Consider the following 18,569-nt stretch of genomic DNA (forward strand, 5'->3'; position numbering starts at 1 on the left):
ACCTCGGAGCTGCTTGGTAACAGCCTCATCAAGCTCTCCCCTGGCCTAGGGCCCGGCCCCCATCTCATACTCATCTAACACCTCGACAGGCCCCGCTGCTCTCAGGACCCACCCGCAGGCCCAGGGTAGAGGAGTGTGGAGTAAGCAACTCCCCCACCCCCTTTTTCAAACGGCTCTGGGAGGTGGGACTTCGGCAGCACCCTGGCTGCCTCCTTGCAACAGAGGAAGCAAAGGCAGAGCAGGTTAATACAGGCCCTGGGTATAAATGGTGATGATCTAGGGGCAGCATGGTGGGGGGGGGGGGAAATCGATCCCAGGCACAGGTAGGTACGAAGGGGTGTTTCCCCTCTTAGCACTCCCACCTGAGCGTCGCTCATGCGGCAGAGGAAAGTTTTCCGCTGCTGGGGGTCCTGCAGGCTGCCTGCTCCCTGCTTCGGGGCTGCCAAAAGCAATGGCTGCAGAAGCTGCTGCACAGGGGGAGAGATCAGGAGTTTCGGCACCAAGGGCAGAGTTTTCTGCCCCTGAAGCTGCATGGGAATGAGTTGGTCGCCATCCTACATGGGCAGCCCCTGCAGGCACAGGGGCACACGTGCTTAGGGCATTACACTGGCCTAGCTGGGGTAAGTTTGTTTTCCTGTTAGATCAGGGGCAGGGAGGAGGACACTGACGCCTTTAACTCAACCGGCAAAGTACAGAGCCTGCCCAGGGAATTGCATTGAAGGGCAGAGAGCTCCTGCCACAGGGAATCCAGCTGAGGCATTTCAAGTGGTATGAATTTAGCGCACGGAAAAGATAGCTGGCCTCCTAGCCCTGGAGAAGAAAGGCCAGTGTTTAGCCACAGGACAGTGCCTGGCCCCTGTGGGGCATGGCGAGGGGGAAGCAGGGTAGGGTTTGCAATCACATGGACATGATGACGTGGACTCTATGCAGGGCACCCTAATGGTGATCTACCGTTAAGCAGCTTCGCTAACCCTCTCCTCTGGCTGGATTCGAACCAGCACCTTGGAGGCGAGAGGCACATAGCGAGTTTACCAATATAAGCTCACCCTGCTGAGGCTACCTTGTCCCCTCCCACCCACGTCAGAACAAAAGCCAATGCCGCAGCCCGTTGCTACAGAAATCTTTATTCCTTTCAAATAAAGACAGGCTCGTATAACCTATCGGTACTGGCCTGTGCGCGTCACAGAGCAGAGGAGTGCATGGGTTCACTCGTTCCTAATAAAAACGGACCTACACCAAGGTTAATTCATCTCCCTGCCACACCGGCACTAGGACATGGCACAGAACACGCGGCCCATGAGCCCAGACAGCCAGGTGGGCGAACCACGAAAGAGGGCTCAGACCCTGTCTACATTCATAACAATGAGAGTCAGTGATTGGCCAACCCCTGACTCCTTTCAGGCAAAGCTGAACGCTGATTGGCTGCTGGTTGTTGCTGCGGAGCTGTACTACAGCCCGCCTTCCAACACATGCTTCAGGCAAGGAGCTAGAGGCACCATCTGCCTTTCAACCCTAGGCTCCGATACAAACCAACCAACCCCAGGCCCCGAGCAAAGGCAGAGCCGCTGGTCCCCAGAGACCTCTCTTAGCCTTTCCGTTGGGGACCCTACGCCAAGTGGAGATTTGCTCTGAGAGTGGGCCAGGGGTGCCAGGGGCTAGTGGCTCTCACACAGAAGGAGTTTCTATCCACCCCCACTGCCATGTTCATGACAAGCGGCGGGATTCCCCAAGAGCCAGCCCATGCTTGTCTCCCTCCTCAAGGCCCTGTGTTGTGTTGACATCTGCTTACAGCTTCGGGGACTGGCTAAGGACTTTCCCTGGATGGGAAGTGAAGCTGATCCTTGCTCAAGGACAGCAAAGGATTGCCAAAGTGCAACACACTCGAGCACACCAGAAGGCTCCCAACTAATCCAAGCAGCTCGAGACCAGACCGTGGACAAACCTCACATCTCACCTGGTAGTTCACACCTGCCTCCCCTCATCTATTTAATCCCGCACCGGCACCTGGAGGTAAAGGTATTCAAAAACCAGGAACATACAGGAGTGGCTGCGAGGTTCCCTTCTACAGCCCCTTGGAACGCCCAGCAGATTGGTACGGAAAGGACACTTGGAGATCACACATCACAGCCAAGGAAGAAGCCAGGAAAACACGTTTTCTGCAGATCTGGTACCGGCTTGGCAACCAACATCTCTTTGTTGAGCATCTCGTTTCTCTGATCCACTGTGTATCCAACCAGACCTAGAGATCAACCTGTCCAGGTCCCAGTACCGGTCCCTCCCTCATTTTACACAGACATTTCCATGCTCCTAGAACAAGTTCGCTTGAAAGCACCCTCTGGACGGCGTCCACTTCATTACGGAAGTTAGGTGCTGGGTTACGGCATGTGCACTGGTGCTTTCGACTGGGATTGGCACAAACGCACGGGTCTGTTTAATCTCCGAGTGGCCCCGGGGGCCCGACAGCTCAGAGTTCAAGAGGTACATGACAGCCCTCAATGCTGCAGCTTACGCAGGCATGGGGCTGCCTTTCGAATCCATGACCTTTGGAGCTATGGCACAGGAGAAAAGGGTAATACAGTCGGAACGGGAGAAGGGCAAACATCGCCTCTTGCACAGGAAGAGACCATAGCAATATTCTCCGCTAGGCATTTCCTTGTTCTTTCAGTTTACAGTATGGAGCCCAAATCCATTAGCTGGGTAAAGAGAACGTTGGAGAGATTTCTAGGCGTAGCTGCTGTCCTATCTGACCACACCCAGGATACATCCTTGAACCCCGACTGCCGGGGTCCTACTCCCTCTCTGGTTACGTAGCCTGGCAACAAGTGACATGAGCGCAGAGTAGCAGTTATACTCCCTGCAGACATGGGGCCCGATCCTGGGAAGTGACAAGCAATCCTTTATTCCTAGTGAAATCCACAGGACTGGAGTGTATCTGGCAACTGCAAGGATTGGGCCCCTGTGAGATTCAAAGTCCTTGGTCACAGATTGTCTCCTCCGTTAAGCAGAGACACACGGAAGAAAGAAGGGGTTGAGAGAGACCAGCTGAAAAGGGATTCTCAAGCCACACAGTCACTAGCCAGCTTGGCTTTTCAATGTGGAAGCATTGAACTGTAAAGCAACAAATTCCTCGCTGCTACCTCCCTGGAGGGATCAATGAGGAAGAGTTAGCACAAAAGCCAGGAAAATCCAGGGCATTCTTCGCATTCTTCCACTCCTGACATTAGAGTCCACAGACCAGAAGAGGCCAAACGAGCAGCACATGCCATGTTTGCATCCTGATTATTGTTTTCCAGCTTGAGAGACTGTTTCTTCCCCCACCACTGCCGATCTGTATGCAGACTCTTTCTTGCACTGGATGGTTGTATAGAGCAAATCCCAGGCTAGGACAGATGGGAGGGAAGCCAAGAAAGGAAACTGATTGGACCTGGGGTTGAAGACAGCATGTGGCTATAAGGGTCAAAGTTAGGGAAACTGAAATTCAAGGTACACTACAGACTCGAACAGTTGCCTTGAACTATCAAAGCAGCTGTCAGTACAATGTAGCAAGGGGGCAGCATTAAGGCAGTGAATGTTTTATCAACGACGAAATACAAAAGTTGACTGGGTAACAGGCCATAGAGCAGCCGTAAATGGATATGGGTGGTGGAGGTAGAAATGTGGTTTAGCTCGCAAGCAAGAGGATTGGCTAGTGGGTCGAGGTGGGGATGGAAGGCAGGACTCCTGGGTTCTGTTCCCACGGGTCAGTGACTGGACCGTGCAATTCAGTTCACCTCTAAAAACGTAGGCGGATTCTGACCACAGGGTCAACGGAGGTTCAGGTGGTGTCTGCAAAGCACTCCGAGGTCCCTGGGTGGAAGGCGGTAGGGGAATAACTACACGGAAGTGACAAATCAAGTACCACAGATGGCGGGCTCTGATCTGGCACATGCTGGCAACATGCAGGGAAATGGGAAGTGCACAGAGGCCAGTCAACGCCCAAAGGCGGGGCGGGGGTAGGGGAGAAGAGGGACAAGCATTGAGAAGTGGCTTCTGCACGTGACTAACATAAGGAGAGGACTGGGGAGAAAAGTCCAAGGGAATTAGGCCCTAGAGGGCCAAACACTGAATCAGGCCACTAGGGCAGGAGAGAAACTGAAGATCTGGCCAGTGACAAATAGCGGTTAGGAACATGCAGAACAAGGAGCAGGAGAAACCCTTATGACCCTGCTGTGGCCAGCAAATCCGGTCTGGAGTACTGGGCACAATGCCAGGCAGCCTGGAAGAGAATCAGGGAAGAGGCAGAAGAGACAGCAAAGGGGACAGCAAGGAAGGACCTGCATTGCATTAGCCAACTCCATGTGCCTGCTAGTTGATCTTTCCCATCTCTAGCTTCCACGATGCTGGTATTCCTACTGTACAAAGAAGAAAGAGGTTGATAAAAAAAGGCTGCACAAACCCCTACAAGGTCTCAGGGCCGAGCGGCACCAAGGTCCAAGGGGAGGGAAAACAGAAGCCACGTGACAGGCAGAGACTGAAGCTGGGAGGTATCCAGCTGCTTCGGGAGCGGGAGACGACGAGCAATTCACAGATGAAAAAGGCTCCGAGAAGCAGCAGGAACAGCCCCAGCCAAGAGGGCTCCAGAGAAACATCCAGGCCAGGAGGTGCAGAAAAGGAGATGCAGGCACCAGGCACGGGGAGTTGACGTGGGCAGGTATGTTCATGGCAGCCCCTGCCGCCATCAGAGCCACAGCGTCCCCAGTGTATCTTGGGAAGACGCCTGCCTGGGTTCGGGATCCTAGACTCCCGGTGCTCTCCTGCCTTGGATAAAGCTGGGTCTTTGATATGTAGGCCAGCAGGGAAGAAGCATGGCAGGAGAAGGCCAAACCCTGCCCTCATTAGGACAAAAGGATTCAATTCTCCAACCCAGCACTGGCTCAGGAGAGCTCAGCCGGTCTCTTCCGCAGCCAAGATTGAGGGAGGTGCAAATTAAACCCTGGGAAAGGGCAAGGATCATTGAGAGGAGGCCCTAGCATTACAGAGACCTTCCAGAGCATCCTGTGCAGCTGGGAATGGTGCCCAGAAGCCCTAAAGCAAGCCCAAGCCCCACAGGCCAACAGATAACTAGTAACTGCTGGATGGGAGGCAGCTCTAGTCTCAATGGTTAGGATTATCGCAGGGTGATCAGTTCTCCGCCCAGAATGGTAAGAAAATGTATTTCCAACAGCAGAGTGGCTTGGAGAGTTTAAAAAGAAATTAAAGCCCTCCCCCAACTTGGGTCACTGAGGGACAAAGGCAGTTCCCGAGAAGGAAAGAAGGTCACGCTGCTGAAACAACAGCTCTTGAGGAGACTGCAAATCAGCGAGAGAGATTCTACTGGCAAGAGTACCGACAGGCCGCCACTGTGCAAGCCGGCTGAGGAGGTCGGCTAAGGTGAGTTGCTCAGGTCAGGAGAACTCGACAGCCGGGTTATGGACTGGCCAGTTAGAGGCCCCTTTTTCCAAAGGGTTTGGCTCTTCCCTCTCCAAACGCGTCAGGAGACATCAAGAGTCTGTACAATGCACAGATCAGAGGCCCCTCCCTGAGCCATTCAGCTGTGCCCCACGGAACTAGTTTATCTGGGAACACCTGCTGATCTCTCTCCCCAGAAAGGCAAGAGTCTTATGAACTTGCAAGAGCAGCTCCCGCTGTCGGGATGCTCTAGAAGTCCAAGCAACTGCAGTACCCAGGTCAGGATCATCACAGCCATGGCTGCAGGGAGTTAGAAGACAAGTCACAGCTTCACTGCTGGTGGTCAGAGTACGAGGGGGGAAGAGAGATGGAACATTAAGAAAGCTCAGCAAGGGATTTCGTTAATTTCAGAGTAAGAAACAGCCCAAGTCCTTGGACAAGGACTGGACCCACTCGCAAGTGATTAAGAGCTGCCATTGCCAATATACCCTCAAAACAGGGGGCTGGCCAGAGACCAGCCCATAAATAGTGCAGCCTTCTACTTCAATATAGTGAGGCAATTAGGGGAAGGCTACAGATCCCAGCATGCAGTGGGCTCAGCAGACTACAGTTTGGATCAAAAGCATTGCATGATGGGAGTTGTAGTTTCTAGGCTGTCATACTTAGATACTACACGCTGCAGCAATCTACGCTGGTTTTATGCCATTAAGGTAGAGTCTCTCGGGCTCCTGGTGAATAGATGAAGCTCAAGTGGGCACAGATTGGGTGTCTCCCCTATACAGGCCGTGGCAAAGGTATTCTCCCCACCACCGTGTCCTCCTCCCCAGCCCCACAAGCTCAGAGGATGAAGGCTAGCGGATGCTGCAGTCCCCCTCTCCAACCTGCAGCTTCTCCTGCTCCATTGACCACACCAGCTCCTGCACAAACTTCATCTCTGAGGCCACCTGCTTGGCCAGAGCTTCATAGCGGTTCTCCAGCTTCCGGTAGCGCCGTTTAAGCCCATTGGCCACCAGGAGGGTGCTCTTGGTCTCCTCCTGGGTCTGCTTTTTCAGGGCCTCTGTCTTCTGCAGCTCCTGCCGGATCTGGCGCAGGTCCTGGCTGATGCTCTCATTCTCCTCCTTGTACCAGGACTCCTTCTCCTCGTAGATGGAGCGCAAGGCTTCGATGTCCTCCCGGAAGGACTTCTTGTTCCTCTCCATCTCCCGGAGGCTCTCCTCAGCCGCAGCCACCTCCTCCAGGACCTTGGAGAAGCGCTCAAAGTTGATGTAGGTGTTGTTGGGGGGCATGCTGGAATGGGACTTGATGGTGTACTCCTTGAGCCGAGTGGTCTTGAGACGCCGCCTCTCCGGCTTCTTGCCGTTGTCTTCGTTGCGGACGTTCCTCCTCTTGATCACCTGCAAGGAGAAGGGAAAACTCAGCTCTCGGGTACCATCCAGCATCAATGACTCTCCCCTTTCACCTCCAGGCTGTGCATTTAAACAGCCTAACAGCAAGCCCTGCAGTTGCATTCACACCATATCCTTCACAGCATGGTTCACAGCCAGCCCACACACAGTGCCGTTCCCCTACCTCCATGGTGCAAGCCAATATTGATGGAGACATGGCCTCCGGTCCCCCACTTCCCTGCCTGTAGAGAATTCCACATTGTTTTGCCCCCACCCCTGCTTCAAGATTGGCCAGGAATCAGCTCCCTCTAGACCAAGTCAGCACAGCTGCTAGATCTCTCCAGGCTGGTGGAGCAAATGAGAAGCAAAAGCCTCTTGCTTAAAGGGTGAGGCCAAGTGTAATTTAAAGACAACACGATGAATGGCCAGATTCTCCAGAGGAGGCTGAGTGCGCGCCGTTCCCATCCATAGGAGTTGAGCTGTTCGGTACCTTTGGCAAACGGAGCCAGGCCACAAGAATTTATGGATTTTTACCTTAATCCAGGGATGCTCCAAGCTCTGGGCAATTGTCATCCGCTTCCTGCAACGACATTAGGTCTGGTTGTTAGAGGCTACAGCAGCTGGACCGAGCTTTTGGCCCACTCTGGTCACTAGTTTTCAGATGAAACCCACACGCAGAGAGAGCTGGGCCAGTTATTCTCAGTCTCTGCTTTAATCCCACCAAGTGCCAGCTGTCAAATCAGCAGCAGCAGCTTCCCAAACACAGGCTGTACTGTAATTATTTGCCTTCCTGCCCTGTGGACCCAACCGCTGCCCAAGGCGAACTAGCTTCTCTGCTAAGTGAGGGATCCCTTTTAGAGGGGACCTGGCTGTCAGATGCGCTGCAACAGCAGTCTGGTAACAGACTATCGTCCTGGAGAGACGAGAGCCAGTCCAACAGCTCCCATTAAACCTGCACACCTGGAGCAGCAGGTATTTTGGCTTTGAGGATATTGTGCAAACCTGGACCTGTTGATGGCAGCTAATAAGCAGCTGTCGGAGGCTATGGACATGAGAAAACAGCACTTCTAGCTGATTTATGGCCTAAGACAGGGGCAGTCGCCTGCCATTCCGCTTACACGGAGTGTGCTCTGGGGTGACAACAAACAGCAGGTTAGCCAAGCTCATCCACTGCACAATGGCAGCAAGAGGGAGGCTGGGGCTTTTAGAGGCTGCTGGCAGGGGGCAGTACTGGGCACACAGCAGACCATCCCCACGCTCGCTCCCCAGTTTCAACCGACTGGTCTCGTACTTGGGATCCTTGACAAGCAGGCGCCGGATGAAGTCCTTGGCCAGCTCGCTGGTGTTGCTGAAATACTCCTCGTCGAAGTCATAGTTCACAGCGGAGATGTTCGTCAGGGTCTCCTGCTTCGTTTCGCCCAGGAACGGAGAGGCGCCACTTAGACTGCAGGGAGAGATCAGACCCCGCTCTGTGCCAAAAGCACCAAGCCCTGCCGCTCGCTCCCAAACTCCAGCTCTGCAGGAATCATGCAGCCCCCAGGAGGAACTAACATTACTTTGGTTCCTCTGACCTTGGTTGCATTTGGGGGGTGGGGGGGGGGACGACACACTGATGGTCTCACCCCAGGTCAGGCAGTGACTCAGTGGCAGAGCTGGGTGTAGGACCCAGGAGTCCTGAATCCCAGCCCTTGACAACATAGTCTCCTCAGGCACAGAAGAGCATATTCTTACCCAGAGAGAAGAATTGTCTTTATACTCACAGAATGTATGTGATGACCCCGATGCTCCTAGGGGGGAGAGAGAGAGAGGATATAAGATCACTGCATTGTAGATCAGTTTTTAGTCAGGTCTTTCCTCACTCCAGCCTCAAGTCTTTTAGGTTTTCCAACAGAGGGCACAGGTTAGTGACAGATCGGTCCATCCTGCAGTCAGCTTTCCCCAAGATTTCACCTTTCCCTTAGCACAGACGTTTTCTAGGTCTAGGACAAGGTTCCCTGTTAGCGTCCCAAGTTAAAGATCAAAGCTCAGGTCAGGGAATCCGGGATTGGGTTACTTCATTAGAAACATCCAGGATGCGCAAGCCACCCAAATCCCACTCAGCCTTCAGTGATTACAGGCCTATCCCGAGCCCTGGCCCACAAGCCCAACACCCACCCACCCCCACCCCAGAGCTAGATTTAGCAGCATTCAAAGAGACTAGTCTGTCTGAAAGACGGATTGGTGGGGCCCACCAGGAATTAAGGGACTGTCCTCTTCAGAGAGAGAGAGGTACCACAGAACCAGGTATCGACCTGGGACAATAGATGAAGCACAGGAACAGGAGTGAGGGACAAAAATATATAAAAGCAGGGAATTAGATGGGGACACTGAGCAGACAGCAACGGGGTCAGCAGACCCCAGCCAGAACACTGCCTGGATACGCAAGACAACCAAGGGACAGAAACAAGCCCCACAAATGCAGAATCCCCTCCTCCCAGACTGATTGCCAGTGCCAGGCTGACAGCCCCACAGACTGAAGCAACCCATTTACCTACAAGAATGTGCCACGTACATATTAGCACTACAAGCTAGTCTATGGGCCAAGATAGCACATGGCCCGCTAGCTAACATATCAGCTGGTATGAGCCGCTTCCCTCACATTGCCCACATTGAGCACCCCTCAAGCACGGCTTAGAGGGACTTCCCTCCAGCAACAAGACGACGGTTCAGTCTCCAGGTGCATTTAATTCTTGGCCTCTGTAAGGAAGCTGCCAGCTGGTGTCTACCACAGAGAGGGTACAAACACCTGCTCACTAAGAACTGGGCCGAAGTCACCCACATCAGATGTTCTACAACGGGTCTGTGGTTATGATGGAGCGTCATGGCATACTCACCACATGTCAGCCTCCAGCCCCAAGGGCTCGTAGTTCACGATTTCAGGGGCTTTAGAAGGAGAGAGACAGACAAAGTTATGCTGCAGGGAAAATCCATTGCAAGCAGCTTCAGCCATCTCGTGCAACGACTCAAACCCTCACCCAACTGGACGTAGCCAGAGCTTTGGTGATACTTTGACGTCCCCAGGCGAAAAGAGCTGTAGTAAGGGTACCCAAATTTCACCCAGTCCAGGGCTGCACTGGCAGCTTCCTCAGACTCAGGGCGGTCCTGGCTACACAGCTGATAGAGCGAAGGGAGGCCGTTGTGGGCTCTGATACACATGGGCAGCATGCAGGAATACAACTCCCAACCAGCCACCCTGGCTCTCCTTCACTGCGAAGTCACAGGGCATCTTTCCCAGATTCAAACAAGCCTCCGGAACCCCGCGAGCCACCACTGTCCCACTTCCCCTCTTACCTACGAACTCCGGGGTCCCAAAGATGTTTTTGAACTCGTTCCCTGCTTCGATTTTGTGAGCAATGCCGAAGTCGATGAGTTTGATGCGGGGGTTTGGCACGTTCTTGTCCAGCAGCATGATGTTCTCAGGCTGGAGAGAAGCAAAAGCAGCAGGGCTTTTTCATATTGGCTTCCAGCAACGCTCACTAAGATCCCCGTACCTTTGAGTGCAACTCTATACTGGAAAGAGACATCCTGTGATTCCCTAACCCCTTTCCCCCCCTCAGGCTTGGTCTAGCTCTATACTACAGAGTTAGGTCAACGTAAGGCAGCTTATGGTGGTGCCAGGGCTGGGGGCCCCAGCTGTCAGTTCCCCCTACCCAGTTAAATCAGTGAAAGTGCTCCTGGTGAGGGTGCGACAGCCAACAGAGGGGGCATTGCATGGACACAAACCACCAACCTAGCTTAGGTCAAATTAATTTTTTAGCATAGATCAGGCTTCAGCCGTCTCCGCTCAGAATACGGCTTTCCAAGCTGCCAGCCCAGCAGACTCTGCCTGGGATCTGAAAGGCAGCTTGCTCTCCGGCAGCTGCCGAGGGGAGTTAAAAATGCACGCAGCAGGAAGTAGAGACTAAGCAGCACACGAAGCAAGTGTGGCTGGTGTGGAACCAGTTCTACATGGTTATTTCAAACCTCCACTCAGAATGCCACAGATAAGCCTCAGCTGCAGCTAAGACCCTGGACTCAATGCTCAGTGACTTTACACAAGCACTGCGTGCATTTTGCTACTGTGGTTTGTTTACTGTCTCTCAAGAGCCCTTCACTGCCTGTCCCAGCTTCACCTGCCCAGGTGAAGCACAGGGTATCCGATCTGGGTTCAGTGTTTTGCACCTGTGCTTACACGCTTCGGTTTGACTCCAAAGCAACAGGCCAGAGTCTGATCACGGACACGCCAGCAAACACCCAGAGTACTCCACCAGAGTAAACGATTTGGCACCAGTGCAAACGAGAGCAGACTTCAGCCCATGTGTTTGGGTTCAGAGGGCTTGGGAAGTGTAGACAAAAGCAAGTCCTGATTGCTTGGTCTATGCCTCACCTCGAAAAGCACACCTCATTTCCCATCCCCCGCGGCACCACACCACACCCAAGAAAAAAGAGCGCCAACTACTGGACCATGAATGATTTCCCGCAGCAGCCCTTGGAGCCGACCGGCTTTGTTCTCATTTAGCTGAGGAAAAAAAATCTAATGATATCAACGCACAAGATGGAGCCGGCCTCACAGCCAACAAGTCCGTCCACACTGACTCCTCTGCATCTAGCAGGCAAGGGCCCTGGGCTTCATAGGCCGAAACTTACCTTCAGGTCGAAGTGCGCTATGCGCTTGGAATGCAAGTAGTGGACCCCATCCAGGATCTGTTTGAGGAACTGGGTGGCCTCTTCCTCCGTCAGAGACTCCTTCTCAGCCAGGAAGTCAAAGAGCTCGCCCCCCGAGACCAGCTCCAGGATCAGCACCACGTCTGTCTTGTTCTCGAAGATGTCGTGGAGCGTGATGATGTTGGGGTGCTGGATCTCCCGCAGGATGTCCACCTCCCTCTCGATCTCCTCCCGGCTCACGCCCCGCCGGCTGGACGACAGGCGCCGCTTCTTGATGAACTTGGCTGCATACTCCAGGCCGCTTTTCTTCTCCCGGCACTTCCGCACAATGGCGAACTGGCCACTGCATGGGGAGAGGGGACGCAGCAGTTAATAAGACGTCTCCTCCCTGGCACCTGCCTCGAGGAATCGGTGACTGCAGTGGGGCAGCTACAGTCTGCTGTGTTCTAAAGAGATCTCCCATTGGTGCATTTCCTCACTGAGAAGGGTACAACTCCTGACAAACCCGCTGGGGCCACAGTGCTTCCATGGGCAGCAGGTAAAGCCCTTCCACTCGACTCCAGGTCTAAGCGTCTGCCTTCTCCATGCACCACTTGGCCAGCTCAGGGATGGTGGCATCATGGACAAAGCTGAGCACCAAGGCAGAATAAAAGCCCCTTTCTTGGAGAGCACACTTCAGCCGCCTGTGGAGTACAAACAGACCGAATTGCTGCCGAGCCAGGACAGATCAATAGCTCAGCTCATCCCCTCTGGTTGTCAATATGTGATGCATCAGATGCAGGATTGGAATAAACCGATACCGCCACTATGTGCTGCTGTGCTGGGTAGGATGAAGGAAGGAAGGAACGAACTTCCCTCCTGGCTGCAGCTAGCATTCAGTTAACATCCTAGAGCGTGAGGATTGATGGCCCATACTGGTTTTATCCTAAGTACGTCACTGCAGATGCTATTCTGATTCATACAAATCTCTGACCCTTCCTTGAAACGTATTAATCTACCCAGGTATCAGGAAGCGTATCATGGTAACAATGTGATTATGCTGCTTCGGCATTTGTACAATATCCTGCTGAAACATAGCCCTGTAACTTGCGGTTCAGTGCTGGAATCAGGCAGAGTTCCCGTGGTCTGATGATCACAATGGTCCCTTCCGGCCTTCAGATTTACGAAACTGGCAGCTCAAGAGTTCCAACCACCATTCCAGAGCACCCCGAGATGTCAATTTCATCGTGAGGAGCATTTGGGGAGAAGGGTGCCTGTGCAACTGACCCAGGCTGTAATGCTCGGCGCTTACAGCGCTCTTTAGATTTGCAAGTGCTTTGTGAATACTAATTTATAACACATGCTCCCCGCCATGGTCTACATCAGTGACACCCCCATTTTACAAGCAGGAAAAGCGAGACTCTGAGAGGGGATGTTACTGACACACAGGGGGTCAGCGACAGAGTCAAAAAACAGAACCCAGGGAATCCTGACCCCACCCAGTCCCTTGATCTACCCACTAAACCTCTGAAAGTTACATGCCCAGATTTAGGTGCATTTCTTCTTCTTCCTGGGAGGATCAAAATTAACTGCCCCTGCGTTAGGGTGACCAGATACCAAGTGTGAAAAATCGGGACTGGCGGTGGGGAGTAATAGGCGCTTATAAAAGAGAGACAGTCCCGATAAAATAGGGACATCTGGTCACCCTACCCTGCATCGTCCTCCTCCTCATTACACTGCCAGCATTTCCGCCTCCAATGGGGTTATTTACATTTTTAAACAGTGACATCAAGGCTCGCTTCATTGGTTGGCAGCTGCTGGGCCTGAACTTTCCATAAAAGGCTGCACTCGGACAGGAAACAGTCAGAGCTGATCAAATGCTAAAGGCTTCCCGGACTCCCACCAGCAAAATCCAGCAGTCTGGCTGGAGGAGAGAGTGCTGCGCAGGGGAGGAAGAAGCGGGGTTACGAAGCATGAAATGTCTAACAAACCAACGTCTTCTAGGAAATGCAGAAATAAGGAGGTCACCTTGCCCTTAACTCTCCCTGTTGGGACAGAGAAGTGATGAAATATTCACACACCAAAGGAGAGAGACAGCCAGAGCAGTAAAGACCTAGTGATTCCCTGGATTCCTTCTCCAGGGAGCACGAGGCACACCCTTTTTAAGATGCTCACCCCTTTATAAACACATTAGTCAAACCCAAAGCACAGAGGAAGGGGGAACCACTTGCCTCCTTTAAAAATCTTGTTCCCCGCCCCCCCCAGCACCCATCTCTCTTCACTGCCACAGTGGTCAACCTTCTAGCTGCCTGAACAAGAGGGAACAAGAGGAATTCATGCTGCTCCTTGCTCAGCTGGACAGGTTGGTGACACAAAACTCCTTCCCAAGGGGCTGGGGAGCCCAGAGATTAGAGGAACCCATGAAACAAACCTTTGTCTGCTGCTCAAGAAAGCAGAACTACAGCACCAGCAGGCTGGTCCAACAGACTTGAAAAGAGAATTCAACTAAAGGTCAACAGGCCCAGGAATGTAACCTTAAAAGCCTCTCGAAGAGCTCACCTGAAGAGTTGCCAGCTCTTATGCCCGGCAATGGAGAAGACCAATTACCATCTCAAGGTAAACAGAAGGATGTACCTATGCACTGCAGCATGGGCCAAACCCACAAAGCCCCACGCCAATACCCCTGCCCGGGTAACACTCCCTGCCTGTCCACCTTCCAGGAGCGGAGGGAGGATTGCTTGGAAAACGCTTTGAGCCTGTGCAGGGTTCTAACAAGCGTCATTCTTATTTAAACACCAACAGGGCCACCTGTGCGGTTACAGCCCTCAAAAGGAAAATACTGTCCCTAAGGAACTCCCGAGTGATATTCCCAAACACAACACCACTTAGCTAGCAGCGGAGGACGCCGAAGGCAGTCCAAAGAACATCTAACGTTGCACGTTATTTAAACCAGAGACACCATGGCAATCACCAGCTAGGTTTAGATGCCGAAGTCTAATGCCAAACTTAAACGCCATTCACACACACACGGATCAGAATTTTTCTGGGCTTGCTACACCCGAACCACTTTAACTCTGCTTCTACAGTTCAGACTTGGAATGCAGACTTCTTCAAGGGACACCACCAACTTCAGTTTGATTCAGAAGATTAATTTGGTGGGGAAAGGTTTTCTAAGAAGCCTAAGATCATCAGAAATGTTCCCACCAAAGGATTTTTCCATTTTTATTGTAATGTTTACAAGCAAGCGTTCCCCTACAGAGTCAAACTCCAGCGGCACTCAGACCTCAGTGGTTCAGGAGTCAAATTAGCCATCAGCATTACCCAAAAGAGCCACAGGCGGGTGAATTCATTGTTTCGTTTCCTATTTGTATAGATTATTCTCACAGCAAAATGACTGACCAAGTATTATCATCTTACCAACTACAACTGGTTAACAACATAGTAAAGGCACCCTGATTGGTTAATAATTCAATCACACAGTGTTTTAATATCGTGTGTTGCAAAGAGCCGCGGGAGACATGTTAAAGAGCCACTGGCGGCTCACGAGTCTGTCTGAATATCACTGTGCTAGGCCATAAGCCCTTTGGAACAGGAGCCGCATCTTCCTATGGGTTTATATAGCACCTGGAGCAAAGGCCTCCACCGAGTGGGAGCTTTGGGCACTGCTGTAACAAACAGCAGCTCAATCATCAACCCCAAAAGCTTGGGGAGAGTTTATTTTTATGCTAAGGCATGGAACCCAGCTAAGATCCACAAAGGTTTTGCATCCAGCATGAATAAGCCCAGTTTGTACGCAACACAATAGCCTCCTCTTCCCGTGTTCTAAAGACGGCCTAGCTTCTGCCGAAAGGCAAAGATGATTCATACCAGAAACGTGCCCCAAACATGCAGAGCGACTGAGACACCAACGAAGAATGCTAAGCAACCCACAGTCATCTGTTCGAGGCAGGGCAGAGCCAGCCAAACAGGGACATGAGGTGAGCTTATGGGGAAAAAAAGAGCCATAGCACCACTAAAAAAAGGAGTGAATTGTGAATAAAAATGCTTGGCCCTTCTAGGAGGGCCTGTCACCGTATGGTCTCTCTCATTGGCCTAATGAATATTTAATTATTTACACAAATGGAACGACTCCAGCAGGAGAGATTGAGTCCTCCCCCCCACTCCCACCCCCAACGGGCTGGCTGGAGCTCTGTTGAAACTCCACCCTGAACGTGAGAAACTTTCCCCAACTGAAGCAGAATCGAAACTGGCCCATTCCCATAAAAAGTTTGTTTCAATGAATGAACTTTATCCCGCCAAAAAAAAAAAAGCGGTGTAAAAACAAATCCCCAACCAGCTCAAGTTTTAAATATTCATTAACCCTCATGCGACCCACGCCGGGAGGTGGATAAGGGATATAAACAGATTTCTTAACCTACCACTGAACTAGAGCTGGCTCTGGAGAAAGACACAGCAGCTGAACAGCAGAACTGCCCAACACTTTGAAACAGCAAGCCGTAGAGAATCCCACACCTGACTGAACATACAGAGCGGGAACATGGAAACAGGGTGTCATGACCAGAAATGGAATTTGACTAAGGTAGCAAAAGAAACGCTATGGGTTTATTTAATGACTAGAAATGGTCAGGCTCTTGGCTTTATGGCTAGGAGACGGCACCACCCACAGCAGAGCAGGCCCCCTAGTTAGCACACTCACCTGCCCAGCTCTTCTCCCATCTCATAATGGTCCTCCACATTCTCCTGCCTGAAGGTGGACATGGCTGCCAGACCAAAAGGAGCCTGGCCCACACTTCGGAGAGCCAAAGTTTCCCCTGCTCCACGTGCAGACAGCACGGTTCAACTCTGGAAGGAGACAAGGGAAACGGGAGAGAATTGTTATGCCCCAGTCAGCCAAAGACATCCCAGCGCTGTGGAATGAGCAACAGAACCTCTGCATGACACAGCGGCACCTGCTCTAAACTGGATACAAGAGATGAATGAGCCCTGCACTTATGTTGCGTCTATTTCTCGTTCATTCGCACCCAGCCAAGGCAGGACTGATCCCTGCAGTCTGCTCTCCAGGGTTATGATTCAGTGTCCCCACACAGCTCGTGGGAAGATATTTCAGTCTAGCAGATTATTAAGTAGACCCTAGAAGCTACTAGCAGAGCCCCATGGTGCTGGGTGCTGTAGAGACACATAGCAAGAGACTGTCCCTGCCCAAGGACTGGCCCATAATCACAGAGGGAGTCTGTGGCACAGCCAGGAATTAAACCCACATCTCGTGAGTCCTAGTCCACTGCTATGACCCCGAAACCATCATTCTTTGTCCCTCAGCCACCCCCCTTCCCACATTTTGGTTCACCTTCCCCAACACCCTCTGCTAAGGGAGAGGAAGGATCACCCTCCCCTACTCAGCCCCATGACAGCACTGGGGAAGACCCATAAATAAGTCGCCAGGCCCTGGATGGAGGCCACGAGTGGCTCAATCAGCACATTGATTTTATAAAATCTGAAAGAGGAGGAAGCAAAGCTAAGCTTGTTACGATGTCTCCACTCTGCCCACTGGGGTGCACTGGAGGAGAGAGAGATCTACACAAAGGAACTTCAGCCTTCTCTTTAATCCCCCCCCCACACACACACACACACACACACACGCAAGCCTCACCCTCTCACCACACTCCAACAACAATACAAGAATCACTGTCCCCATGGGTGCAGGAACAATGTGTATACTGGGGGTGCTGAGAGCCATCGAACCAAACTGTAAACCCTATATGTGATGGCAACCACTTCAGGCCAGGAGGTGCGGCAGTAGCCCTAATTCCAGCACCTATGAATGTCCCCAAGTTACATCTGCCTGGAGCGCCACACAACCCCTCCACCCCTAACCCCCGCTCTACTCCTCAGCCCAACACAGTCCCCTACCTTGACCCCTAACTCCCACACAGCCCCCTGCCACACTCCCTACCTACACAGAGCCCCCACTCCCTATGGCCCGCCCCCACACAACCCCCTGCCCCACTCGCTATGGCCCACCCCAACACAGCCCCCTAGCCCACCCACAGCCCTCCACCTTGCCCCCTATCCCCCCCACAATCCCCTGCCCCACTCCCAACCCACAAATAGCCCCCCCATGGCCCGCCCCCACACAGCCCCCTGCCCTGCCCCCTATCCCCCACACATCCCCCTGCCCCCCTCACACACTGCCCCCACATGGCCCGCCCCCACGCATCCCCCTGCCCCCCCACACACTGCCCCCACATGGCCCGCCCCCACACATCCCCCTGCCTCCTTCACACACTGCCCCCCATGGCCCGCCCCCACGCATCCCTCTGCCCCACTCACACACTGCCCCCCATGGCCCGCCCCCACACAGCCCCCGCCCTGCCCCCTCACACACTGCCCCCACATGGCCCGCCCCCACGCATCCCCCTGCCCCACTCACACACTGCCCCCGCCCCCACATGGCCCGCCCCCACACATCCCCCTGCCCCCTTCACACACTGCCCCCCATGGCCCACCCCCACGCATCCCCCTGCCCCCTTCACACACTGCCCCCCATGGCCCGCCCCCACACATCCCCCTGCCCCCCTCACACACTGCCCCCCATGGCCCGCCCCCACACAGCCCCCGCCCTGCCCCACTCCCTACGGCCCGCCCCCACACAGCCCCCCGCCTCACTCCCCGTCCCCACAGAGCCGCCCCGAGCCCCGCCGCACCCCACAGGGCCCCCACTCCCCAGCGGCCGCAGCCGGCCGAGCCCCGGCCCCGCTCCGGACCCCGCACCTGGGCCCGCGGCCGCCGCATTCCGACGCTCCGGGCTCCTTCCCCTCGCCCCGCGCCCACCATTGGCTGAGCCGCGGCGCCTACGTCACCGCAGCCAGCCCGGCCCCATGCGCGCCATTGGCCGAGCCGGCAGCGCATCACCGGGTAAAGCCTGGCCCGGGGCGGGGGCGGGGGCTGCAGCTCGGAGCCACGCCGGGATTCCCGGGAGGCGGGGCTCCCCCGGCCCCGCCCCCTCCGGGCGGCGAGCGCCCCCTGGCCCCGCCCACCCCTCCCTCCGGGCGGAGAGCTCCCCTATGTATGGACCCCCGTCCTATCCCTGCCCCATCC

The 18,569-nt window shown here is 53.8% G+C and overlaps 1 protein-coding gene across 2 annotated transcripts; it reads right to left on the minus strand.

The window, feature by feature from the left end:
- Window positions 1-1,108: 1,108 nt before the first annotated feature.
- DAPK3 (death associated protein kinase 3) lies at window positions 1,109-18,337 on the minus strand. Of its 2 annotated transcripts, none has more exons than XM_048831196.2 (9): window positions 18,243-18,337; window positions 16,171-16,316; window positions 11,478-11,838; window positions 10,143-10,272; window positions 9,686-9,734; window positions 8,573-8,599; window positions 8,104-8,256; window positions 7,347-7,392; window positions 1,109-6,821 (listed from the first exon to the last, which is right to left on the minus strand). In XM_048831196.2, exons 2-9 carry the CDS (start codon window positions 16,230-16,232, stop codon window positions 6,279-6,281), a joined length of 1,371 nt encoding a protein of 456 aa, XP_048687153.1. In that variant the 5' UTR covers window positions 16,233-16,316; window positions 18,243-18,337; the 3' UTR covers window positions 1,109-6,278. The 2 variants fall into 2 exon arrangements, with proteins under 2 accessions (XP_048687153.1, XP_048687154.1); XM_048831197.2 differs by lacking the exon at window positions 18,243-18,337 and adding an exon at window positions 17,122-17,325.
- Window positions 18,338-18,569: the final 232 nt, after the last annotated feature.

The sequence above is a fragment of the Caretta caretta genome, chromosome 25 (genome assembly GCF_965140235.1).
Source record: "Caretta caretta isolate rCarCar2 chromosome 25, rCarCar1.hap1, whole genome shotgun sequence".
In the NCBI taxonomy this organism is placed as follows: Eukaryota; Metazoa; Chordata; order Testudines; family Cheloniidae; genus Caretta; species Caretta caretta.